We start from the raw sequence: 26857 nt of genomic DNA, 5'->3' as shown, positions 1-26857 counted from the left end.
AAGCGATTACAGTGTTTTAAGCGAGGCTGGTGTTAGAGAAAATGAAGATGTGAAATGAGATTTAATTTATGGTGTAAAATGTTCAATTTTACATTAGTAGGAAGGCTAGAATTAGATTCATTTATTCAGCAAGTATTTATTGAGCACCTGCTATGTATGTGCTTGGCACTTCTCTAAGTGCCTGAGATACTGAGCTACCTGAACAAACAAAATCAGTATTTTTATGGTGTTTACATTCTGGTGCAGTGGAAAAGACAATAAACAGTAAAACAAATAGTATGCAGACAATGTTTCACATGTCAGAAAGTTCTATGAAAATAATCAAAGCAGGGTAAGTTTGAAGGGGTGGAGATTAAATGTGTACTGTCTTAGATATTTTTATTCTTTATTTTTATTTTTTATTTTTCTTTATTGTTCAAAATATTACAGCTGTCCCCTCTCTTCCCCATTGACCCCTTCCACCTGCACCCACTCCCGGCCCCAGGCCTCCACCACCTTAGACCTTTTTAGGTCTGGGTAGTTCTTTCTGGTATGGTGGCATCTGAGCAGAAACCTAAATGAAGTGAAGGAATGAATGGAGTGAGTGTCCCAGGCAGAGGAGTCAGGCATGGCAGACACCCTGGGGCGGGCTAATGGCAGATTCCCAGAGGAGCAGCGCAGCCTTAGGGCTGGAGCGGAGCCTGCGAGGGGCAGGGCTGCCGCAGATGAGAGCAGAGAGAGCCAGCGCGTGCAGGACAGAACTTACAGAGGGACAGGGGAGCCGCTGGGCCAGCCTACGCCCCTCCCCTGTGGGGTTGGCTTTTGTTCCCACCTCCCTCCTTTCCCTCCTTGTTCTCTAATGACTGTTGTTTTGGTCACCCTGTAATTGGCCACAGGTATTACGCAGCTTCAGTATTTGCTTAGTATATTCTTTTCTTTAAAATACGTATTTATTTTGAAAATGAGCCGCCTGCGTTTGCCTTTAGATACAGTCTTTGATATTATTGATCAATATCTATATAAAATGTATCTATTTTGCCTGGCCGGGCGTGGCTCAGCGGTTGAGCGTCGACCTGGGATCCAGACGATCGGGGTTCGATTCCCAGTCAGGGCACATGCCCGGGTTGTGGGCTGCAGCCAATCGATCACTCTCATCATTGATGTTTCTGTCTCTCTCTCCATCTCCTTTCCTCTCTCTGAAATCAATAAAGATATATTTTAAAATAATAATAATAAAATAAAATGTATCTATTTTATATATAACATATACATCACTATCAAAGAGGGTAAGAATGTGGAGCATAATGATGGCAGAGAGGAGCACGTGTACTGTTTTAGATTTTTTAAGATCAGGGAAGTCCTCTCTGATAAGTGATATCTGAACCGAGATCATATGTATGTAATAACATGTGTTGAAGAGCCAGCTCTTTTGCTCTCTACATGTTTGTTTATACAGTTGGCCCTGGAACAACACAGGTTTGAACTCGCAGGTCCACTCATACTTGGATTTTTTTCAATAATTAAATGTATTTTCTCTTATGATTTTCTTAATAACATTTTCTTTTCTCTAGCTTACTTTATTGTGAGAATACAGTATATGATACATAAAATATATGCTATATGTTTGTTAGTCAGCTGTTCATGTTGTCAGTAAGGCTTCTGGTCAGCATTCAGCTATTACTAGTTAAATTTTTAGGGAATGGAAAGTTACATGTGAATTTTGACTGCACTGGGCGTCGGTGCCCGCGCCCCGGGGTTGCAGGGTCCACTGTGTGTGAGAGGGCTGGGATGAGAGGTCACTTTTTGAGAATAGAACCCTGGAGATCCGCTGTAAACTTGTAGACCTGCCTAAGCCTTGGGACAAGACTACGCGTACAGCACATTCTGTGTCCCAAACAAAGATAACACTTTCTACTTTAGGGAATCTAAACAGGGAGCATCTTCTTTTCTCCCCCTGTTTTATAAGCCTAAACTCCCTCAGCCTGTCAGTTACGATTGTGTATAGTTTCCAGCTAATGCCAATAAGAGAAGCTGCTGATGCAAAGAGGAATTTGAAAGAGACTCCAGAAGTGCTGTGGTAACATGAAATTGATCCAATCAGTGTACCAATGTTGTTCACAGAACCTGGCTTTTTAATTTATTTTTTATTTTTTAAATTTATCTTTATTATTGAAAGTATTACAGGTGTCCCTTTTGACCCCCCCACTGACCCCCCACCTTTTAAAATAATATATCTACAAGTCACCACCACCATTTAATTTGGGATCTACATTTTTTGCATTTTCTGGACCTCTTTTTCAGTCAAAACTGCAAATCCAGACACAAAAAAGGCAAGAGGCCTCTGTTGCTGTTTAACGATCAGTCTAGTGGGAAAGGAAAAGTTAATTAAAATCTATGAAAATGAAATGAGTAACCTTTAAAGATAGGCAGTGCAATGTGGCCGATGTTAATATGACAATTTGTTAATGGACTAGGCAGTTGTAATCACTATTAAAAATTACTTGAGGCTTTTTTTATGTTTAGCAAAAGTTACTAATTAAAGGAAGCAATGACCTGCGAGATTATCCATGAAAACCATTTGCCATCTGAACATAACCCCAAAGAAAACACTCATTAAAATGTTTCTTTTCGTGCTGTAATCTTATATCGGAAACTGTGTGGTTTACTTTTAGTTTTCCATTACTAGTTAATTGGGTAATTTTTGAATCCTTCTGTTTAAACGAGACACATTTTTAATTCTCATTAATAGTAAGAGACTAAAGCCACCAGAATCCCAGTCTTACCTGTCATGAGCAGCCCTTTCCGTCTGATGCCTGGTTGGGGGAAAGCTGTCTTTTGAGGCCATTCTTGGTCTTTTTTTTTTTTTTTTTGCCTTGCAACTGACAAGAAAAGAAACCGATATGACAAATGAGAATATTTGTGTTATATAAGCCACTTTTGTGAAAATCCATTTGTGCTGTTTCTACATCCAGATGAAACAGTTGATTTGTTTATTTGAATTTAAAAAGGACTCCGTATAAGAAGAAACAGAAAAATTATTGTAATTGTGAGGATTTGAAGAACAAAAAGGGAAGATCTATAATTATCTGAAGTGCATTTACCCTGGGTGCAAAAAACACACCACACAGATAGATATTAGAGGTGAATGAGAATGAATTTTTCACATGTCTTTATTATCTATAAAGAGTCCTAACAATAAGAATAATTATTTAAACTAAGTGAGAATTTGTTTGGGTTTCTAAAAAGTTTTGGGGAGATGATTGTCATCCATATTAATTCTGAATAATTACTAGCACAGATTGAGTCACTCAACTAACACACTATAACTAATATTTAGAGACCATGCAGCAAGCAACCTTCCAAAGAACAGTACTTAAAATATCAGCGCTAGAGGGACCGTCACAATAATCTATTCCACTCCCGTTATTTTGCTGATAGGATCTCTGCGGTCAACAATGATTAAGTGCCCTGGCCAGGAGGCTCAGTTGATTAGAGCATCGTCCGTACATCAGAAGGCTGTGGGTTGGATTTCTGGTCATGGTACATACTTAGGTTGCAGGTTCAATCCCTGGTCTGGGCACAAATGGGAGGCAACCGGTTGATGCTTCTCACATCGATGGTTCTCTCTCCCTTCCTCTCACTCTAAGAGTCAATTAAAAAAACAAAACAAATCATGTCCTTGGGTGAAGATTAAAAACAAATAAGTGAAAGGATGATTACTGGACGGTGCTTACAAATTTAGTTAGCTAACTAATAGCAGAGGGAGAACTAGACCCAGGCCTCCTGACGCCCATTCTTGTTTTTCCACCGTGCTGAGTAAATGCGCTGTAGCAGAAACTTGGCCGTTGACTTGAGCACCACCGTTGGCCTGTGGTGTTATAGGCTTTGCCATTATTGCCCTAATCGTCAGTTTTCAAACCTGACTAGATTGTTCGGACTCTTGCCAGAGAACTCCTTGTGGGATGGGAGTCCCAGCCCAGCCGTTTCAGGAAGATTAGGATGGTACAATATAGAAAGAGTAGGAGGAAGTATAATAAACTGTAGTTATAACTCAGAGTAATCATTTTGGAATGCTTGTAGTGTCTACCTATTTTTTATCATCTGGTTCATTGTCTAATGCTCTTATCTTCAAGTCTGAGATGTTTCTTATCAGCTTAGGATGGTGAGCACTTGACCTTTCCAGCTTTCCAGATACCAGGTATAGTGTAGACACCAGAGTAGAGCAAAGTAGGAGTAAATGTTTCCTTTCCACACTTCTCCAAGTACTATGTGAACATCAGTAAGAAATCTAGCTTTTTTTGTTCTTTTAAAAATTTATTTTCACAGTAAATGTGTCTTTAGCATGTACAATATTCTGAGCTAAAGCTCCTGAAATTGGTACTTTTCAAAGAGGTTTTTTTGTTGTTGTTGCTAATCCTTATCAGAGGATATTTTTTCCATTGATATTTTTAGAGAAAGTAGAAAGGAGGAGGGAGGAGGAGAGAAAGAAAGAGAGAAACATCCATGTGAGAGAGAGACATCGACTGGTTGCCTCCCTCACACACCCAGACCAGGACCGGGGATTGAACCCGCAACCCAGGTACATGCCCTTGACCAAGAATCTAACTCAAGACCCTTCGGTGCACCAGCTGACGCTCTCACCACTGCGCCACATTGGCCAGGGCATCAAAGAGTTTGAATCTAATAGCAGACCCAAATATATAACAATTAACTATAATAGAATAAACAGTATAATAAAATTACAAAGTACTTTGGAAATCCAGAAGCAGAAGCAGCGTCTCCGGGAATGGTATTTGGGCATGGGATGGTTTGTGAAAGTCAACAGAGGGTATTTGTTTTAAGCTAGGACTTGAAGAATGGTTAGATATTTTCTAGTTAGTGAGGCCCAGGAAAGATGTTACAGATAGTGTGGGGAGATATTGCAGTGATGATGGAAGAGAATGGTGTCGGAAGTAAATCTGTAGACAGATTCTTTATAAATGACATGCTAAAGCGTTTGGACTTTATCTATCTCAGCATGGGAAGTACTAGACACATTTCATTGTTCTCTCCTGCCCCTGTATCCATGGAGGACATCAAAAGTGAATTTAGCCCGGCTGGGTGTGGCTCAGCGGTTGAGCATCGACCTAGGATCCCGGCGATCGGGGTTCGATTCCCGGTCAGGGCACATGCCTGGGTTGTGGGCTTGATCCAGGCGATCGGGGTTCGATTCCCAGTCAGGGCACATGCCCGGGTTGTGGGCTTGATCAATGGCTCTCTCATCATTGATGTTCCTGTCTCTCTCTCCTTCTCCTTTCCTCTGTCTGAAATAAATAAAGATATAGTTATAAAAAAAAAAAAGTGAACTTAAGAACTTCTTTCCACTTAGTTCAGGCATATCCCTGGCGTATTGACCATACACACTCCAGGAAGCTGTCATCAGTCAGTCACTTATGGCAGCACAGGTGGAATCCCATTCTATAAGCAGTTCAAAGAATGACAAGTGTGTATCTAATTTAGATTCAGACTCAGTTCTTGCAGGGGAATGAGTGAGTGATAAGAGAGACGGGCGGGGACAGGGAAGGAACACAGGCAGAATGCTACTGTAGTAATACAGGTGAGAATTTCAGGACACCTTTTTAAATTAGAATGTAGAGAACTGGAAGCTGTCATTGCTTTTCTAAAGTTTTAGTAAACAACGTTTTCCCTCACAATATCCATTTTGGATTTCATAAAAACTGTACCATATGAATCTCGAACCAAAACAAAGTTCATGATAAACTGCCTTCCAACCTAAGGAACTTAAATACAACTTTCTATTAGATGAGCACAATTTAGAGATAGTGTATGTAGGAAGAAACATGAGTTCATTCCTGGGGTTGAGCATTTGAAACTTACTCTTTATGTGGTGTTTATGATAGATCATAAACGTGTTCATTTTGCTGATGGCCACTTGTAGTCCCTTGACCAGGACAGCCCTTAAACCAGCTTAGGACAGTGACTTGTTTCCTAATGAATCTGTTCTTACTTTCTCTACTGTTTTGCTAATAGAAATGACAAAACTCTTAATAGTTGATGGAGTCAGAACCTTTGTTCTATATCTTGGTGTTTCTCCATGACAGAGCCAAAGATGCGGTGGAATGGGGTAGATTATTGTGTCGTTTTCTGTTGTGTAGCAGTTTTGTGGAGATGAGGTTTTAAATCTCTCAAGCTGTCAAGATGGAAAGTTTTACCAGAAATGAGTTGACATCAAATAAAATACAAGTACCTGTACTTGGGTATTTTACCGCATTCCCAAGAGACAGACAGTGGATTAGAAACCTCTCATTTATTGGGCCATTGGGCTCCATCTGTAGACCAGCATGTTGTTTCAGCGTCTGAGACAAACCACAGAGGGTAGCCATACTTTTTAATGTTGTTCTTCATTTGAACCTGTGTGTTTTCTGTGGTCAGGCCTGATGGGAAGACTCTTAACTCACTGTGGTATGTCTAGATATGTACCAGTGGGTGGCAGTAGATATGGCAGAGTTCTAAAAATGTAGCTACCAATCATAGATGGAGTCTAAAAGCAGTATACTTGAGGACTTTCCTGCTTGTTTTAAAATGTATCTGTTTATTTTTCAAACATTTTCCTGATTTTAAGTCATACTGAAGGGTAATTTTTGAAAAATAATAATAGGAGCCCACATATATAATTTTTACTATGTACCAGATGCTTTTTTAAGTGTTTTACATGTATTAATTTAAAACCAATACATTTTATTGTTTTTGAGGTATTTTGGCTAATGTAGAGTCATATTGTTATTCATTTATCCTAATTACCTTAACTAATGTAATAGAATAGGAAGAACATTTACTGACAAATGTTATTTTAAGATGAGAAACTGTTCAACTGTCACTCATTCATTTAAACAAAATCTATGTTGTTTTATTTTGTGAGAAATTCTGTATGTTGTATGTTGAACACACCTTGCCAAAAACTTACTGCCTTTTCAACTGTCTAGGTATTTGCTTTTCATCAAAGCCACATATTCTTTTTTTGTTCTCACCTGAGGATATGTTTATGGATTTTAGAGGGAGATGGAGAGAAAGAGAGAGAGAAACATTGATGTGAGAAAGAAGCATCAGTTGGTTGCCTCCAGTATGTGCCCCAACTGGGGATTGAACCCTCAGCCTAGGTATGTGTCCTGACCAGGAATTGAACCCACCACCTTTTGGTGTATGGGACGACGTTCCAACCAACTGATCCAGCCGGCCAGGGTCAGAGCCACATTTTTTTATGTTATCTCCCAAAGTTGAGGAATTCCTTTATGGCCACTATTAACTTCTCACATATTGTTGATGTTACACAAGTGCTTCAGCAAAGTTTCCTTTAGGTTTGGGAAGGTAGCAGCAGTGTATAGGCATTTTTGGTAGAGGCTGGAATACTATGTCATTTAAATACAAACCTCAGCCCAGCTGGTGTGGTTCAGTGGTTGAGCTTAGACCCACGAACCAGGAGGTCATGGTTCGATTCCCGGTCAGGGCACATGCCCGGCTTGTGGGCTCCATCCCCGGTAGGGGGCGTGCAGGAGGCAGCCAATCGATTACTCTCTCATCATTGCTGTTTCTACCCCTCTCTCCCTCTCCCTTCCTCTCTTTGAAATCAATAAAAACCTATTTTAAAAAATTTAAATACAAATTTTGGAAGGCAAAGAAGGGTGATCACTATTTTGTAAAAAGTACTGGCACCTGTTCAATTCAGAAGCCCTGGGCTCAGGGTCATGCACGTCTTTTAACTAGCCGTGTGACATTGACAGTGGCTTTTATCTGTCAGAACTCAGTCCTCATCTGTAAAATGTGAGGTTGGATGAGATGAGTGGCTTTCAGTCAGCATAATTTGTTGCCTTGTAGCTCCGCCATGCACCACAGGGCCTACCCAGCATAGGAAGGAAGTCCATCAGGCAGGGCCCCACACCCTCCACTTTTGCTTCCACCAAAGCAGCTACCTCTCAGCTTTCTAAATTGTGTATTTATAATATGCATTTGAAAGCGCATGATTTTATTCATAAGACAAAACTCTACTTCTTTTTAAAAAAAGAAAAAACCCTGGTCCCAGCAGTCCCTTCTGTCCCTAAAATGTCAATGTTTCTAGTAACTGGGGAGCCAAGGAAGAAAAAGGGGACTTGTCACTGTGTTCTGCATGTAGCCAGCGTCCTCAGTATCCAGTACACAGCTGTGGGAGGCCGGGTCCATCACTCATGACCTCCTCAGGGTTGTGGAGCACTGGTTAATTTAATCAATCTCATTATACTGCAGCTGCCATCCACAGAAGGATGGCTCACATTTACTTTTTAGCAAGTATTGAATTCTTTGGAGGATTTACATTATCTATTGTTTTCGGTAAATGTCAGGACACACAGAGTAACACTGAACAGGAGTACTGAATTATTAAGTGAGGTAACTAAGTGCTTTTCTCTAAATTGTGATCATTAATTCACTGTATTCGGCTGCCAGTGCTACTCTGCCCAGTGCTGTTGTGATGAATGCTGCTGTGGTTGATGCCCTGTTTCTATAACTTTCTCTCTGTTACCAGATGGGCCGACTTGTAGTATGGAGGAGATGTTTTATAGTAAAGGTTAAAGGGAAAAAACCTACTAATTTCTAAACGTGATCTCCAGCCTCTCCGTGAAGGGTCAGATTGCTAGGTGAGCACGTTGCTCCTGCACACCTGACATGCTTCTCATTTCAAAAGCAAATAAACTAACCAACAACCTGCCTGCTTCCTTGGCTACCAGGAATCAGAATCAACCTAAAAAAGTGTCAAGCCTCCTTTGAACAACCAGACCACCAGTTGTAAAGACTGCAGAAAAGCGGTGCAAGACTTTCTTAGCCAAAAACATGGTCATGATCTATTACCTCGAGTATGTTCCAGAGAAATGCAAAGTGGAAAAAATGAAACAAATTGATTCTCCAATTCCCATTCGTGGTGTCCTTTTGTTGTTGTTACTCCTCACCTGAGGATATTTTTTCCATCGCTTTTCAGAGAGAGTGGGTGGGAGGGGAAGAGGGGGAGAGAGTGAGAGAGAGAGAAACACATTGATGTGAGAGAGTGAGAAAGCAACAGAGAAATATGGATGTGAGAGGGACACATCGACTGATTGCTTCCCACACCCCTTTGAGCAGGGGCCTGAAGCGAACCCACAACAAGGTACATGCTCTTCACAGGGAATCAAACCTGTGACCCTTTGGTGGGCGGGCCAACTCTCTTAACTACTGAGCCACACTGGCCAGGGCTGGTGTCCTTTTTTTAAATGAGATTTCCCCTCACCTCTTAAAGACCATATATAATAGTGAGCATCAGCTCTAAAGAATTAGAGCCAGTTTGAAGAAAATACACAGGACTGCAGCCTATTTCACCAAAAAAAAAATCTTTCATTAACTAACGTTGATGGAAGCACATTTAGCCAGAGCAATCTGCATGGCAGTTGAATTGCTATTTGTATTGAACAGCAAACCAGAGAGTAATAAAGCAAAACACGGACATGCCAGTGGTGAGCGAGGGAGCAGAGCGGCCCTTTAGCTTCTCCATGCTGATCATTTGTTCTAAAGTCGGTCAGCAACAAACAACAAGATTGCTCATTATAGCAAGGGGCACCGATCACACTCGGTTGTCAAAGCATCATGTCACTTCAGTTGTCCAGAGGTTTCATCTGTGTTCTCTCATCTTCCGTCTGCCTGCAGTAGAGCAGTCGCTTCCCAGCAATGCCCAGTAGCCGTATTTCATCTGCACAGGTTACTAACTGTTCATCATTCCAAACGCGTGTGCTTGAACAGTGCCCTAACTCTAGTGAGCAATTGCACAGAGTAGCGATATAGACAGAGAAGGCAATTTGGGGAAAGTAAGTTAAGTAGAAAAGGTAGAGAAATAGTAGTTAAGGAGGGTATGGATATAAAGACCTTGAAGCCGGTTGTTGACATCAGAGAACTAAAGGAAGCGAGAGGAATACAAACGTGCATTTTTTAGAAAAACAGTATGGAAGAGGTACAATTAGGTACTGAGTGGCACAAATGAGAGCATGATGTGATAGAAAGGGCAGGAAGATAGGGGAGCAAAGCTCTGGCTGTGGCTCTAGCACCAGCTAGGTATCTCAGGTAAACCATCTGCCTTCTTTGCGCCTCATGTCTTTATCTATTTGTTGTAGAATGAAACATTTCACTGTAGAATAGAAAGTCCTTGCCTACCCTTAAGTTGTCTAAGTTTCTGAATAGAGATAAAAAGCTTCAATAATACGCATCCCCATAGACTTTTAAAAATGACAGCAATCCTACTAAAGCTAATTTAAGTAAAAGAAAATAAAGTCTAAGAGTTAAGTGTGCTCCAGACAGGGGTGATCTTGTCCTCAGCCAGCTCTCTCTGTCTCTGGGCTCTGCTACTTCTTCGCCAGCTTCATTATTGTACTGGTTTCTTTTACATCGTAGGAAATACAGGCTGATAAAGCTTGCAGCTTCTGCAGGGGAGGGATTCTCTCTCAGTATCCAGGTTAGTACCTGAAACGGGAGTCCTGCTGCCGTTCTTAGTGTATGTGCCCCGGGAGGTCAGGTGCTCTGACTGGCCAGCCGGGATCCTGACCTGCTTCTGTGGCAGAAGAGCTCAGCTGGGCCCTTGACTGAACCTTTCACAGAAATCACATGAGGAACAGGAACAGGACGTTCTCACAGGGAAGGGATGTGGCAAAGAGAAAAAACAGAAGCAGATGCCCACTTCTACTCTTGGTGAAAGCTAGGATGGAGGTGGGTGGGGGTGAGCAGAAGGGGGTTCTGTATTTTAAATGCCAGCCGTAAGGATTCTTTTGAGGTTGTTATTGGTCAGCCATCCAAAATCAAGCACTGCTATTGGTGTCAGCTTTGTTGGAAGAGCAGCATGACCTTTATGTATTTGGAGAAAACTGGGAACGTAGTTTTTTAATTGCAGTTATTCTATGAAGCTCTGAGGGTGAACTGAACTCCCATCTATATTTTATCAGATGTGTGGGTTGAGTTTGGCGCTGTAAGTGAGTCAGTATCCGTTATCTGTCTAGTACGTCTTAGCTAACGCGTGTGATGTTTGCCTTATCACGTTGAACGACAAATAAGATCAGTTTCCTTTAATGGGTGCTGGGCCCCTCTGTCCATCACTCCAGTACCATTACACAGTGCAGTTCATTACAGGGCCCAGCTTTGAGAAACCCCTAATATCTGTAAGTAGTGCAACGCAATGGCTCCATCACATAGGAGCAGAGTAGTGATCTTACATCTCACAGACATTGAAGAGAGTTGTGTTGAAGGAAGAGTTTACTGAAACCAGTGAGTAGGCATCTTGTTTTTGCCTGTCCACCCTGCTTTCTTCTGGTAGCAGAACGCTGAGTTTGCACTTGGAAACTCCTTTCTGTTCTTCATCCCCTCCTGCTGAGGTTGTCAGTGAAAGCACTTGATGCTTTCCCCCGGCTGAGCAGTAGGCAAGAGAGCTAAGCTAGGCTCACTGGCTCTTCTCCTTATGGAATTTCATTTTGAGGGGAGGGACACAAAGATGAGAGGCACCCAGGATAAAATGCCCGTTAGCTCAGCTCCCTGCATGCCTACCCACCCAGGCCAATGGTTATTCTCCCCGGAGTCTGGATCCTTTTTCCCCATGTCTCTGTTACTCCTCCAGCTTTCCAATAAACTCTAAATGCTTGTTGTTCAGTTAGCAGCTGGTTGCTATCTATGAGCAGGCACAAGGCACCAAACAATCTCCAAATTCCGTTTAAGGTCACAATTCTGTGAGTTGGAGTTGGCACTGGGCTCCCGCCTGCGTCATCTGTGGTCATCTTCAGTTCAGCTGGGCAGCTCAGCTTCTGGGCACTTGCTGGCTGCTGGTGGGAGCAACCTGCAGAGTTTCAGGGGTGGGAAGAGTCTTGGACTATGTCTCTTGTCATCTCAGCAAGCTGGACTGGGCTTGTTCAGATGATAGTGACAGGGTTTCAAGTGGAAAAGTGAAAATGTGTAAGGCCTCTTGAACCCTCAACGCAGATTGGCACAGAGTTGCTTTTGCTCTTCACCAAATCAGTCAGGATGCAGCCTAGATGCCCGATGGGGAAAGTCGTGCTTGTGACCCCTTGATGGAAGTAGCTACAGTGTCACAATGCAAAGAGTAAGGACAGAAGAAGAGGAGTGATTGAGGGCACTCAGTCTGCCGCACCCCACGTTGGTTTCTGCACCAGATAGCTAAAGAACTTGACATGCCAACCAAAAACCCTTTAGAAACCCGCCTTAATACATTTCCCTGCTCCTCTAACTTACTGACGTAACTCTGATTATGAGAGATCTGGGAGCCAAAGTCAGCTCCCCTGTGGGATACAAAGCAAAAACTACCTCATCCTTCATCCCAGTGCATTGTGTCTTGAGAGGACTGCTTGCCACTCCTATATATCTCTCTCACCTCCAGTCTCAAAGGGCCATCGCCGTCAATGATAGCACCTACCAGCTCTCCTGAAGTTTCAGTGTATTGCCCACCCAGCTATGCTGTATACCAGCATGACTTGGCTTCCCACTGTGCTATTGCTTCCTGCTGCATCTAGCATCGCACTTGCTAAAAACATTTGCATTTGCCTTCCTGGGATCTATATTGAATTTCTGGAGGTTACATTTTCCTTTTATGCGGCACAGCCTCTTGGTAAGTTCTATCAATCACAGCGTAAGGCAAATGCTAATATTAATGTGCACCGCTGTAGGTGTTTATTGCCAGTTTTCATCCAAGTTCTGACTCAGCCCAGCCCTCTCTGGGTTTGTGAGTTCTAATAAGATCACAGCACAGGGTGGTATAGCTGCAGGCAGAACATTCTACTTGCCAAATATATGCATATATATTTTTACAGCAGGTTCATAAATTAATGCCGGGCACCGAGACTCTGTGCCTGTGCGCAGGCATTCAGACAGAACTCTCTTCAGTGACTCCCCCCTTCCAGCCACTGATTTCTCTGAGATGGTGCCAAGCTCTTGGTCAGATGCAGCTTCAATGCGTCCCACCCTTTCAGTGTGAAATGATAATTAATGTGACTGTACGGTTAAGGTGGTATTCTACTTCCATTAATAACTAACCCATTATTCCACGGTATTTTAATTTGCTTATAAAATTTTACTGGCTTGGAAGTTTAAGAGCAAATGGTTTGTTTCTCATTTTTCTTTCTAAAGAAAAAAAGTGTATGTTTTGTTTTTTAAGGAAAATTTTGTGTTAAAATTTGAGTTGTATGAACTGGACCAGATTTCTAAATCCTGGTGTGATTTTGGGTTTGTATCGAGTTGGTCTCACGCTCTGGTATCTCCACCAGAGTGGGACCTCCCAGCGTTTCTCAGTGAGCTTGGGTTTGGCAGGGCCCTGAGCTCTGCCACATCTCATCCTCTGGGATGAGACGGCATTTCTTTTACATTGCTTCTCACATTTAAGCATCAAATTCTGTTTCCAGGCAACAGTTTATACAAGCCAGTGACTGAATTGTGTTTGATAATAAGAGGCAACCAAATTTTACATTGCAGTTTGATGGGTATTTTACTTTCTTGTTGTAGATCTGCTGGAGGAGACCTACAGAAAAGATGAAGAAATGGAATCTCTGCAGGTAAAGTAGATTCTCCAGGAGTACAGTTGTCCTGGGGATAAAAACATTTGTGTGTTTTTATTTTGTTGGGTTTTTTTTTTCTCTGTTAGCCTTTAATATTATCCCATTCAGACCACTGTGGAGTAAAAAACAAAAGGCAGAACTTTAAAACCCACATTGGAATTTGCTTCCTTCAGAAGTGTTTGAGAGCGTTTACAATCTCCTAAAGCAGGAAACCAACTCAGGTCCTGGCCAGTATGGCTCAGTTGGCTGGAGCATCATCCCGTATTCCAGAAAGTAGCGGGTTTGATTCCCAGCTGGGGTGCGTGCAGGAGGCAACCCATTGATCTTCCTCTCTCTTTCTCTCCCCCCCCCCCAAAATCAGTTCAAAAATAAAAAGCCAACTCTGCCTCTATGCTGCTCTTAAACGGAGCCTTGATTCCTCCGTCTACTTAATAGGAACTGCGGCATTAGGAAATGAAAGGAACATCTTTGCGAAGTCCTTTCCCCCACAGGGTTGATAAATAAGGATGAATTTGTGGAACCTGCATTCTCATGTGAAAGTCAAAAGTTTCCTGACTCCATGAATGTCATCTAGCAATGACCAACCAAGAATATGAACACATATATGGCCCTTAAGACTTACCTCGTATGCCTCTCAGTTCACGATGGATTTATACACATAGCTTGGATTGGAAAATTCTGTTTGACAGTTTGCACTAGAATTTTAATTGACATTTCCATGGAATGAGCAATTGATGTTAACTTGGCGTCTGACAAAAGTTCTCCTTTTGCTTTGGGCTGGCTTAGAAATGGGTAACTCAAATGTCTGTCTTTACTAGGGGAAACATAATCAGTTATATTCATATGACAGAACCAGTCCACTTAATGTCAACGTTGTGGATTAAGAACAGTAAATACTTTGGACATTTAAAGTTCTTCTTGGGCCTGGAGATGCAAGGCAGGGCTAGAGAGTGATGTAATGAGCTGGCTTGAGTGTCGTAGGGGTAGAGATGTTTGCTTCTGGCGAATGAAGGATGGGTTAAGCAAAGCCCAAAGAGCAAGGGAAATGTTCTATAATTGGGGATTCTTCTATTTGGTACAAAATCTGTTTGGAGAAAATTGTATAACTGGTCTGAAAATGATCAGGAGTAGTATAGTTCTGTGTATCTAACAGAAATGGCTTATGTTAGCCACAATTTTGTACAGATTAAGTTCTTTAATATCTTGAGCTACATTCAGCTATAAAAAGAAAGAGCCCTGGTTGATCTAGTCTGGGGATGGGAAAAATCTCAAGTGCATACTCGCCCTGCATACCTCTGAGAAATAATTATCTGCAGTGCTGTTGTTATAAACAGCAAAGCTTCTGTGTGCACTAAATGTGTATATTGGAGAGGTAATAAAGACTTTTTGAGGCATTTTGGCTAGGCACCGTCTTTGCCCTGGAATACCACATATAAACATATTTGTTGAGTATATAGTACGTATCTGGCCTTTTGAAATGGAAGCACAAACCTTTTTGAGTTTATTTCTCTCACAATATGAATATTGGAACCAGTAATCCTGTTAAATTTAATAGCCTATGATGCTTCTCAAATATTTATTAAGTACTGGCAGATTTTCTACCAAAACGTCCACCGACTGCACTAGAATGTGTCAGCCAACTAACTATGGGCATTTTTAAATGTAGGTTATCATCCAGTATGATGTCCAGCAGCAGACAAGTTCAGTGTTGGCACTTTGTAGAGGTAACTGCTGCCTAATACTAATACTGTATTCAGATCTGAGGGGAGCTGGCACTCAGAGAGCACAGGAGCAGACACCCCACAGAGACTTCCGTGTCCCAGACCAGAGGAGACCTGTCAAAGGGGCCTCAGTCCCAAGTCTCCATGTTCAAATGTCAGTATCACAGGCGATAATTTGAGAAGACTATTAATGTAGGTTGAAGTCCTACAGTCACACAATAGAATTTGGGGGGAAAAAGACAAAGTAATTTTTAAAAAAAATGATAACACTAAGGACTAGAGGTTGACAACTTTGAGCTTTAAGTCTGGTCTGCTTCTGACTCACTGGGTAACCTTGAGTAACTCAATTAACTTTGCTGGGCCTATTTTCTCATCTGAGATATAAAATCACAAAACTGTCTTCCAGAAGTGCTTAGTGCGGATTAGATTATCCCAGAAGGGAGAGCTAAATATGTGATTCCAGTTTACAGTGTTTGCAAATCCCCATGTATCCAAATAGGAGTCAGTGTTACTGTATTTCATGGTTTCCTCCTTAAGGGTAGTGGGCGTTTATCTCTAAACCCTTTCCAATTTCCTGTAACCAAAAGGTGCTCCACTTGCTCCTTGAACAAATCTTTATTGAGCACCAGTTCTGTGCCAGGCCCTGTGCTAGGTTCTCAGGACACAAAGGTAAGCTGCTTACACTGGATAGCTTCTTGCCCCTTACACCTGGATTAGTGAAAAAGAATCTTAAATAGGCGTTTATAATAAAATGTTGAAAAATGCTACTAGAGGGAACGCATAAGTCACCGTGGGAGCATATAACAAGATGATCTGTGTTTGTTTGGTGGAGATAATGGTAGTCTGGGTGTAAATGTAGGGGGCGAAGGTGAGAAGGATGAGCTGGGATGGAGTGGCAATCCATGTAGGCTTCCCAGAGGAGGACAATATTTAAATAACCATGAGTTAGCACTGGCAAGTTTGGAATGAAGATAAGAAAAGTTTTAGGCCATGTGAAGGATGCAGGAAGGCCCAGGGTAAGAGAACATCAGTGTCATATTTAAGGGACTGAAAGAAGTTTTGTATGGTGGAAAGTAGTGACCGAGAGCAGAGGTGAGATAGGAACTTGCGAGGTAAACAGAGGTCTAAATGATCTTCTAAAGGAGTTAGGATTTTACCTTTAGTATGTGGGGGAACGGAAAAGGGTTTGAAATAAGAACAGTATGATCAAATTTGCATCTTTAATATATAACTGGCTGTAAAATCACTGGGGGCAGGGAAGATTGAAATCGGGAAGACCAAGTGAGCAGGTATTTGTGAGAATGTGGCAGGCAATGGGGTTACCTGGATGGAGTAGAGGTGGAGAGCATGAAGATGAGGGGGCGGCTCCATGTCGTATCTTACGATGTAAAAATCTTTGGAACTTGGAGATTGGTTCTTAGGACGTAAAAAGGAAGGAGTTAAGAATAACTTTTAGGGGTTTTTTGGGCAGTTCATGGGTGGTTGTTACACGACGAGATAAGGGAAAATTGATTATTCAGTTTTTGATAGTCTGAGTTTGGTGCCTTGAAATGTCAGATGGCAGGGTCAAGAATGGGGTTCGTGTGTGAGCTCAGAGGAGTTTGAACTGGACAAGCAGAATTTGGTGTCATCAGATCTGGTTTTCACACCATGTAGATGACACTGAAAGCCATAGGAGCAAGGGGAACTCCCAGGGAAATACGCAGAATGAAGAGGTGAAAGGGCAAGCCAGGGCCCTCAGGATCCGGACACACAAAGGACAGGCCAAGGATGAAAGTCCTGCCCCGAAGCCTAAGATGGAAAGAAAATAATTTCAGGAGAGCATGGAGCCATGAAGCTTAGCCAAGAATATTTCAATAGGAAAACAATCAATACAATTGAATACATTTTTGTTAAATCCCTGAATTCACTTGGCTAAGGGGTCTAGGCTTTAGAATAAAAGTTTACCAGGTGATGAATTGTGATTTCCTGTGAGGCAACTCGCATGCCTTTCTTTTCGCAAAGATCCACTGCTGAGCTCAGTGCCTCACCTTAGTAGGTACGCTGTAAGTTTTTGTTGACTTAATAAACAAATAAATGCCCCCATGCCAAGGCCTTATTTACATGGCACCTATTCCTGCTTCTCTCGAAGGTCTGCCTATTAGAAAACAACCATCTCTGCCCCAGAGTTCAGTTTTTGTTTAAAAAATTCGGGGGCTACGTGCAGATTCTGTAGTTCCTGGGCACACACGCACCCCAGTCCCCGTGCTCTCTGCCCTGCTGTCCCTTTTCCCTGCCTCTCTGAACGTGGTGTGGAAACAAAGGGTCGAGCAGCGAGTGCTAGAAGTTAGGGGAATGAAAGAAGGTAAATGGGGGCGACGGGCAGCAGGGAGGGGAGTGTTTTCAGTTTTCTGAGAACCACAAACAATGGAGTCAAACGTATTTGACAGTGATTTTCACAATGCAGCTGGTAATTCCTCAGATTCTTCACTGGAGCTTAACATTGTCTGGCTCTGGTTATTTTGTGTGTGTTGTGTGAAGTTCATTTGCTCTTAGTTACATTGTGTGTGCTGCTCTTAAAAACAGAGTATTGGCTTTGACTATAAATGTGTGGTGCAGCATGTGTCCTATTTGCATATGGGTTTGAGGTACATTGAACAAGCAGATCCCTTCTTTAACCCGCCGGAGATCAGCTGAAGCATTTTACAGAGACGTAAGAGGGCAATCCGTTTTTCCTGTTTAGCTGAGAAGTATCCAGGGGCTGACATTTTACCAGTGATGGCCTGTAGTGGCAGGTGCTGCTGTTGCTTTTGTTTTCATTTTAAAATTACCAAACTACCTCTCATTGATTTATTGCTTTTCTCAGCATTGGTTTGTGATTCCTGGAATGCAAATCATACAAAAAGAGTATCATGGTTAGAGGAGAAAAGCTTTAAAGAGCTACTTGAGACAGTCACTAAACAGTAGATACCTGGAGAACGCACATGGCCCTTCTCCCATGTACACTACAGTCATCTCACTCTTCATTTCATTTTAAATGAGATAAAACTAGATTATTATGAATGTGATTTTTCTTACCCATATTCCTCTTCACTAGAAACAATATCCAGGTCTATAAACTGGTGACAGTAATAATCCTGACTTCATAGCGGGGGATTAGCTTGGACAGAAGGGTGTACATCTTGGCTCCTGGCAGGGCCTCCGTAGATACTGATTCCCTGCCCTATTGGAGCCCTGTCTTCCCTCCTTCCCTGCCTTTCTCTTTTTTCACCCTCTCCCTCTGTTTTACCCTCCTCTCTTTCATGGGCAACCATGATTTTAAATTCAGATTTGGGTCAATATGGGCTACATATGAGTATACATCACTTATTTTAAGAGGAAAAAGGAAACATTTTAGCTTTAAGATCTATAATCTAAATGTTACAAATATTTCTGGACACTTTCTTCAGTATTAGAATTTTAAGTAGAAACGAATGAAATTATTTTTTTAATTAAAGAATGGTTTTATGGTTTTTAAAAAAGTAACACATCTTTCTCTAAGACATTCTGGAATCTATCCCCATGAAGGATATCACATGGCATTATAGACATGTTTTTCAGACGACCCATAATTATATTTAATGTCTCCCCCAGGTAGCTTTTAAAATAGCCTGGAATCTTCCATTAGAAGGATTTCATTATTTTGGGGAAATATTTTGGGTGTGGAGGGGCAGGTGTTTCATTTTGTTTTTGTTACCTAAATGGTGCTTAGGCCGAAACATTCGGAAGAGCAGGAGGGAGAAGATAACCTTTTCCTCAGCCCTGACTTCACGTCAGCTACTTATGGAGTTGCCAGCATATGGCAGCATGGTGTTTTTAAGGAAAAAATAGAACTCGAACTTCTCAGTTCTCTTGGAACAAGTCTAATAAATATTAATATAGGGGTATTATAATATGGAAAAGCGTTCTACTGTAGAGTTGGCAGACGTGTCTTTGGAGATTAACTGGGCAAGAAAAACCACCAAAGAAGAAAAACTGACATGGGCAAAGAAATTGCCCTGGCAGAGGCTGACAGTATAGTACATTAACATCTCAATAGTCCCAGCGGATGGCAGGTCCTCCTGGTAACCAACCATATGATAAACTGGACCAGTGACAGGCCAAATGGGTAATTTCCGTGGTTTTGCTGTCAGTCGTATCTGCCTGACTGTGGAATGCCCATAACCTGTCCTTTCAGACCACATAGTGGTTTGGAGATTATAGATGTTGTGGGAGAAATGCCAGGACGGGGCAGCTAAGAGTCCCTGAGTTACTCGAGAAGGCAGAGTGAGGGTGAAGGGGGGCGCTGGGCTCTAACAACAGGTCTCCAGGAGAATTAAAGGATTAGTTAAAGCAGTCCTTAAGTTTCTGCAGAAATTCTGACTTGCTTGGGAGATACTAAAGTATATTTTCAGAAGCCCTAATTTAAATAAATTGATAATATGAAATTGACAGTTTAAAGCTTTGTTAAACTAAAAGGCAGCAGTATCCCCAGGATGATTCCCAGGAGTTATAGTGGAACTGACGTAACTGTGGAAACCAAAACGTAATACACACCTGCTTACTCTCCCCAAACTGCATTCCCGGGAGCACGGGCAAGTCACTATGGACCTATTTCTTTGTCCAATAAAAAAACTGTCCTAACCAATGACATCGATAAGAAAATGGGTGATAATGGGCGATGGGAGGGTTGGCAACACTTTGCCACTTTCAGGGAGAAGTGAGTTAATGGCTCGTTAGAATCTCCTTTCTCAGAAGTGAGGAGGCTTCCCAAGACTCACATTCCACGTGAGGTCTCAACAGAGATGAAACTTTAGAAGTTTGTATCAGGGTCAAGCAGGGTCTCCACCAATTAGATCTGCACACTTCAGTTTACTACGTCCAGAGGCCTCAGGAGAGCGGGGAACCAAGCTCAGTGAAATAGATTCCACTTGAAATGTTAATGGTCATTAAATTTTATCACCCTCTTTTACCTGAAATTTGCAAATTAATTTTAATTTTAAATTTATGACAGAATTAAACTGGAAAGTAGAAAGCCCTGAGAGTGAACTAGTCTTGTGTCTGAATGTATTGGAACTGATTGACTAGATCATTTTCTTTGGAGGGTAAAAAAATATAAAAACGTGGCTAGTTCTGTTTATCCAGAGGGAAGAGAAACACAGGTCTTCAGCATTCAGCGGTCAGCAGTCTCCTTGAGTCAAGCTTATTAAAAAACCTCTAAAAAAATAGACTCCATTTGGAAACACTGAAAAATGCAAAGACAAAGTGTAGCCTTTGAGCTCAAAAGCCCAAATTTTACTCTGTGACAGAAAGTTTCAAAAAGTTGGTAGTGGAAATGAACCAAGTTTGTGTTACAGTTTTTGTAAACTGCTCCCACAAAGTGGGAAATTATTTTATCTATCTCCATACACCATGCCCTTTGCAGTTGACTCCATGAAAAGCAGCACTTCCATAAAACATCCCTCGGTGCCTTTGTCAGGGTCCGAGTTCTGGGTCCCCTGAGCGGCGGGGCTGACATAAAGAGCAGCTTGCGTTGACCTGCGGGAAGTGAGAAGGATGTCAGCGCCTTAGGGTGGTTTGCTGTGCAGAGCTTGTCTGCGAGCTTGGCCATGTCTGGGCAGCTTCAGTGGCGTTGCAGAGTGAGAAATTACGTGAAGACTGTTCTCCATAGCGCGGACCCGCCTGCTCTCACTCCACCTTCCCAGACAGGCCTGCAGCTTTGTACAGATAACCACGCGTCTTAGTTCATTCAGGCTGCTGTAACAAAAATACCTTCGACTGGGCAGCTTAAACTAGGCACTTCTCACAGTTCTAGAGGCTGAGAAGTCCAAGGTCAAGGCAGATGCAGTGCCTGTATTCAGTACTCACATTGATGGATTTGGTAGGTGGTGAGGGCCCACTTTCCTGATTCATAGATAGCCCTCCTCTCGCCCTGTCCTCACATGGCAGAGAGCAGAGAGAGCACTCTGTCTCTTTCATGAGGGCTCCACCCTTATGACCTAATCACCCCCAAAGTTCCTGTCTCTTAATATCATCCCATCAGGGGTTAGGATTTCAACCCGTGAATTTTGGGGACATACAAACCTTAGGCCATAACACCAGGTTCTCCCTTTTGTCTTCTATTTCCTGATAACATTTACAGTTGTGAAAAGCAGTATTTTAAGTAATGAAACAGTAGTGTGCAACAAATTCGGAAGCAGGTGCTCATCAATAATATACTTCTGGTTGAAACAGTTTCCATTGACTCATAAGACAAATCTTTGAGGTTTGAAACATCAGTAGAACATCATTGAAAGAAATTATAGTTCTCACTTCAGGACTGTCACCCAGCCCCATCTCTGGCTGGTTTTCCAGAATATAAAGAAATACTGCCGAAGATTTCCCCAAGCTGGAGTCTTGAAAATTCACTAAGATTATGTTTCTCTCTATTAACAAATACTTACTTAGCACTTCTTAATTCCTGTCAAGATTGCGCTAAATCGGCCCCAAAGGGTGACGGTCTGTGCGTCAAAGGAGAGGAAATAAACACCCTCTGACTTGCTAATGAATGATACTAATAGCTAATGACCGATTTTTTGTGTCACGCACTGTGCTCAGATTTCTCAGTATAGGTCGTGTGTTCCTTACAACAATTCTGTAGGGCAGATACTGTTATTCTCTTTGTGCAGATAAAGAATCTACGAAGGCTTGTAGCTGGCACCTCCAGTAAGTGGCCCGGCTAGGATTTGTATAAGGATCTGCCCGGCTTCCGGACCACTAACTGCGTGTACTTACTGCCTCACGGGCTTATGGGGAACTGAACTTCTACACTTTGTTTGTTTAGGTTCCTGGCCTTTCTTTCTTTTAATTTCTTCCTTTTGTTTTTTTCCTACGAGAATGATTCATTAGCCAACATATTAAGTCTGGTAAAATACTCACTGACCCTCTACCTCCTCAAAAAAGAGACTGTAAGAGACTAAATAATTTTAAGAAAGTGCCTTGAATAAGGCACTACCAGGGACTTAAAATTAGTGACACTCCTCACTGCCTTTCTATAACTTTAAAGCTCCTTATAAAGCCCTAGGCTGTAAGCTTACGTACCCGTGGCAACTGGGACAGTGTCATATAAATGTATACATTTGGCCCTTGGCATGTGAGGACGATTTTAATTCCTGGGGCAAGATGAGGGGCGACGCAGTAATCTCGAGCACTTCTAGGAAAGAGAGGGATCATTTTCCTCTTTCCATTCGGCACCTTTTCTTTCTGCTCACTCATCATGTTTTAAATAAACAGACTGAAGAAAGTTGTTGTTAAAGCCCTCCTCGGGCGTCTTCAATTTCAGTTTTAAACCAGGTTCAGGATACTCTGGCAAAAATTAAAGGCAACACTGAAAATGTTTGCATGAATTTTAAATTGTGCAAAAAGTGATAAAACTAAAATGAGCTACAAGAATGGCTAACAAGCATCTCTTGCATCTTTGTCTTTTTATCATAATCAGTGATTATTTTGGTTTCAAAAGATTGATTCTGAAGTGCATTCATTTTCTAGAGCATCTGCATTCCACTTACTGCCCTAAATGTAATCTGTTTGGAGTTTAATGTTTGCTGTTAGAAGTGCGGAGGCTTATTAGCAAGCTAATAAATAACATTTAATGTCTGCTAACAATATTTCTGTATTTGCTCATGAAATGAAATAGAAAAATATCACGTACGAGAGACCATGTCTTCGCCACATTCTGGTGTAATTGAAATTCCAAGCTCTCATTTCACTGTTGTAAAAGAACTAACAAGTTTGTCACGAATGAGACAGGCGGGGGGGGGCGGGGGCTGCATTTCTGAGGCAGATGATGGATCTGAGCTCCTGCAGCCCAGCCCCGAAAGAGCTGGGAGAGCAGCACAGTGGAGCTGCCATTTACCTGCAGCTGCACCGCTGGTGAAGCTGAGGCCTTCGCTTTCCTTTGTCCTGATAGCGCCCTGGGGGTGCTGACCGCCTGCTTCCGCTGCCCAAGTCAGACCCAGAAGGCAGGGGAGCTGCAGCTTCCTTAGGAAAGGCATGTGGCACAAATATAACCCCTTTTACTGTAGAGTAAATAAATATAAAAATGTGTACCAATAATGGATTTTATTTGCACATTAAATTTTATTGTGCTTTGCTATGCGGACACCTGACATCTGTTAGAAATAAGCCTGGAATGCTGTCCTGGCGTGTGCGATTTTGGGAGAGAGGCTCCAGAACAGTTTCCCAGTGTATCCCCTCACCTCCTCCACACACACACAAAGTAGCCCCGGTGGTAATAAAAAGGCATTTATTGTCTATTTGCTCATAAAACGGCACTGTTAGCATATGGTCTTTCCATTAGCTTCATTTCGCAGAGCTATTAAATATATGTATTTAAATGTGACCTTTAAATTGTTCTTGAGAGTTAGCAGAGACGCCTTTGAGTCAGGTGGACCTGGATTATACTCTAAGCGCCGACATTAAGCCAAGTGTGGGATTCAGTACATTTAATCCCTTTGAGTCTGTTCCTTAGACTTTAAAGGAACAACATTAATAATGTTCACCTACTGAGAGTTTGTGTGAGCATTAAATGAGAACATATGTGAGAGCACCTGGTACAATTTGGGGCAAAAAATCAGCTTTTACTAAATAATGCTGCTCTTTATGATCCTGGTAATTTAAAGGGATGTTTTCGCCAACAGCCGCCAGTACAGTGCAGTCCCGGTCCTTTTGTTCCTGGACTTAGACAAACCCTTTTGTGTCCCGGGGCTGTGCCTGGCTGCGCTCTGTCCCTGCGTTTCTGTAGGTCTCTCAGTTAATGGCTCGTTTCACCGTCTTGTTGCAGCGCAAATGGCATCTCTTTGTGGGAACTTGACCTGACCCCCTGCTGAAGTAGGCCTCTGCCCCGCGCACCCAGGCCCGGGCTGAGCTTGTTTCCGCCTCTGTCTTCCCTGCAGCCTGAGCTCTGTGATGGCAGAGATTGCATCTTCCTTGTCAGTAACTGTGCCCAGCCTCCGACCCGGTGTGTGCAGGGCCAAGGGGACGAATTAATTAAATGAGTCAGTGAGTGGGAGACAGGGTGGGAGGGAGGGGGGAGGGAGGGAGGGAAGGAAGGAAGGAAGGAAGGAAGGAAGGAAGGAAGGAAGGAAGGACGGACACTGGAATGAAAGAAAAAGTGATGACCAAAGGAAGAAACTTACCTGGCCTGAGGAATGTTTATGTTCTGGGTGTATGTATTTATGTGTACACAACTTGTAAATGTTGTTTCAAAGTCTACAAGTTGGATAAAACTTTTCTGGCCCCTGTTCTCTTTTCTTCTCCCTGGTCAGTGTGTTTCACCTTATCTTCTCCTTCCCGAATCTTTCAGGTCTGCCGCAGGGTGGCCTCTGTGAGGTGGGGTGTAGGTTTTACAGGACACCAATACCTGAGAACAGAGGGTCGCCGTACCTCCTGTGCGGGGCCAAAGTCTAAATATTTTCAGTTTTACAGGCCATGTGCTATCTCACAACAACTCACTCAACTCTGCCATCATGGAATGAAAGCAGCCCGAGGCCACGTATAAAGAGATGGACGGGCTGTGCGCCAATAAACTTTATTTATGGAAACTGAAATTTAAATTTTATGAAATTTTCACGTCACGAAATAGTGTTCTTACTTTGATATTTTTTCAGCCAAATAAATATGTAAAAACCCTTCCTAGCTCATGGACCCATGAAAACCATCAGTGGGCGGGATTTGACCCACTGTCCCCCTTTGCTGACCCTGCCTTGGACTGAACTAGTTCAGTGGTTATCTAGCTCAAGGATGTTTGCCTTTTAAAAGGTTAACTGGAAGGATGGGGGGCAGTCAGAGAATACATTCTGAGTTCTCCCTCAAAGAATAAATTTCCACTGGTAGAATTTTAAATAATTCTGCAAATGGTAGGAACGTATGATTTTGAGTCACCAGACGTTTCTGAACTCCTAAAATCGCACGCACCAGTGCTTTGTTATCCACAGGTAAGGCTGTAAGTGTTAGGGGTGGTTTCATCGCCCACTGAAACTGCCCGGGTGTGTCTAATGAGCTCTCGTCTCATTTACCCCTTCATTTCGTGGACTCTGGAATTGAGGATCGATTCCTTCCAGGAATGATTTTGAAAGCAAGACTAAACTGTGGTTACTTTGAACTCAATCACGACTCTTTATAATCTGAAGGAGTAAAAAGTTTTAAATTTCAAGGAATGATTTTCCTAAAATTTGTGACTTTAAGTTGGGTAAGGAATTATTTTGGGGAACATTTGAAAAGTACAACGTGACATTTTCTTCACATGCGGATATTAAAAGCTTATTGAAATTATTATAGTCCTATTGGTGGTGTTTTTATAGCTCTTACTATGTATAGTGCTTTCAATGAGTTTAAGACAGTAGAGCTTTCCAACTCTTTTTCTTTGCTCACATCTCTCTCAAACAGCCAAAGCTACAGTTTAAAATTCTACCCTGGGAAGATGCTAGTCAGACTGCAGTGAGAAATCAGAAGGAAGCTCAATTGGAAGAAAAAGCAGTTAAGTATTTCATAGGTAGAAGTATTTAGGATATTTAAGACTGAATAGTGAAAATACATTTACTGTACTTTAGGATATAGAGGATAAGCCAGTCTTCAGGTATGCCTTCGAGAAGTGCCACTAAAAACTAAGTTTGTTGGTTTTTTCCCCTTTCTTAGCTACTAAGAATAATGCACCACTGATTTTCAGAGTACAGATAATCTAAGGTTAATTTTAAATCCTTAACCACCTTCCTACCTGTGCTTGTATGTTAGGAAATAGAGGTTGATAATAGGTTTAATCATAGTCAAACTGAATTAGGAAGCAAGAAAAACCTAACTCATGTCAGCCAAATCCGTTATTTAAATCCAGCTGCTTGTGCCTTGATTACCCTTACGAATCGCTCTCTCTGGAATAGCTGGTGAGAGTTACCTGTACCCAGAAGCCCACAGAGGAATATGGGAGTGGGAGTGGGAGTAAGAGAGTCCCTAATATAATGTTCCTTGTGCTTTAATTCCCGAAAAGAAACGGCTCTGCGTGTAAATTAGGATGTGAATTATTGAAATTGCTCAAAGGTAAGCAGTTTAATTCCCGAGGTGGACTGAGTGCCTGTACCATTTAATGACTCAGTTCTGTGACATGCCTGCTAGCCAGCCATCATGTGCTGAGATTCAGATATTCAGGAGGAAGGAGCTTGGGACAAAGGGTTCTGTGGTTACATGGGTTTCCTTGTGAACATGCTTCACCTAGAAACCCAGGAGATATTTGCCCTTGAGGGACACGAAGGAGATGTCAGCCTCAGGGAGTCTCATTTGATGAGCTGTTTTTGGTGGCAGTGAGATACACACCCTGAAAAACAGCACACCCTATTGTTTCCCCAAGTTGTGCATGACACAACCTACTCATAAATTAAGCCATAATCACCGCTGCACTGTGATTTGCATAAGAGTTCAGAGCCTGTTCACCTGATATATGACTCACCTCACAACTAGAGACATGCACTTTATTTCTCAGAATGTAAATCCTTGAAAAAATAATATGGTGTGTTGGCTTCTGGGCTGTTGGCTTTC

At 42.2% G+C, this 26857-nt stretch overlaps 1 protein-coding gene across 7 annotated transcripts in view; it reads left to right on the top strand.

Moving 5' to 3' along the window:
• The window catches only part of CEP128 (centrosomal protein 128), a 289186-nt gene that overhangs the window by 211481 nt on the left and 50848 nt on the right, over nucleotides 1-26857 (top strand). For 6 of the 7 annotated variants that reach the window (XM_081118224.1, XM_081118225.1, XM_081118227.1 and 3 more), the window contains one exon: nucleotides 13522-13571. In XM_081118224.1, coding sequence (XP_080974350.1) covers nucleotides 13522-13571 — 50 coding nt within the window. Of the gene's footprint in view, nucleotides 1-13521; nucleotides 13572-25717; nucleotides 25808-26857 lie in introns of all 7 variants that reach the window. The other variant, XM_081118229.1, reaches the window with a different exon arrangement.

Source organism: Miniopterus schreibersii, assembly GCF_964146895.1.
Source record: "Miniopterus schreibersii genome assembly, chromosome: 1".
Taxonomy (NCBI): Eukaryota; Metazoa; Chordata; class Mammalia; order Chiroptera; family Miniopteridae; genus Miniopterus; species Miniopterus schreibersii.
This window is presented reverse-complemented; position numbering and strand designations above follow the sequence as displayed.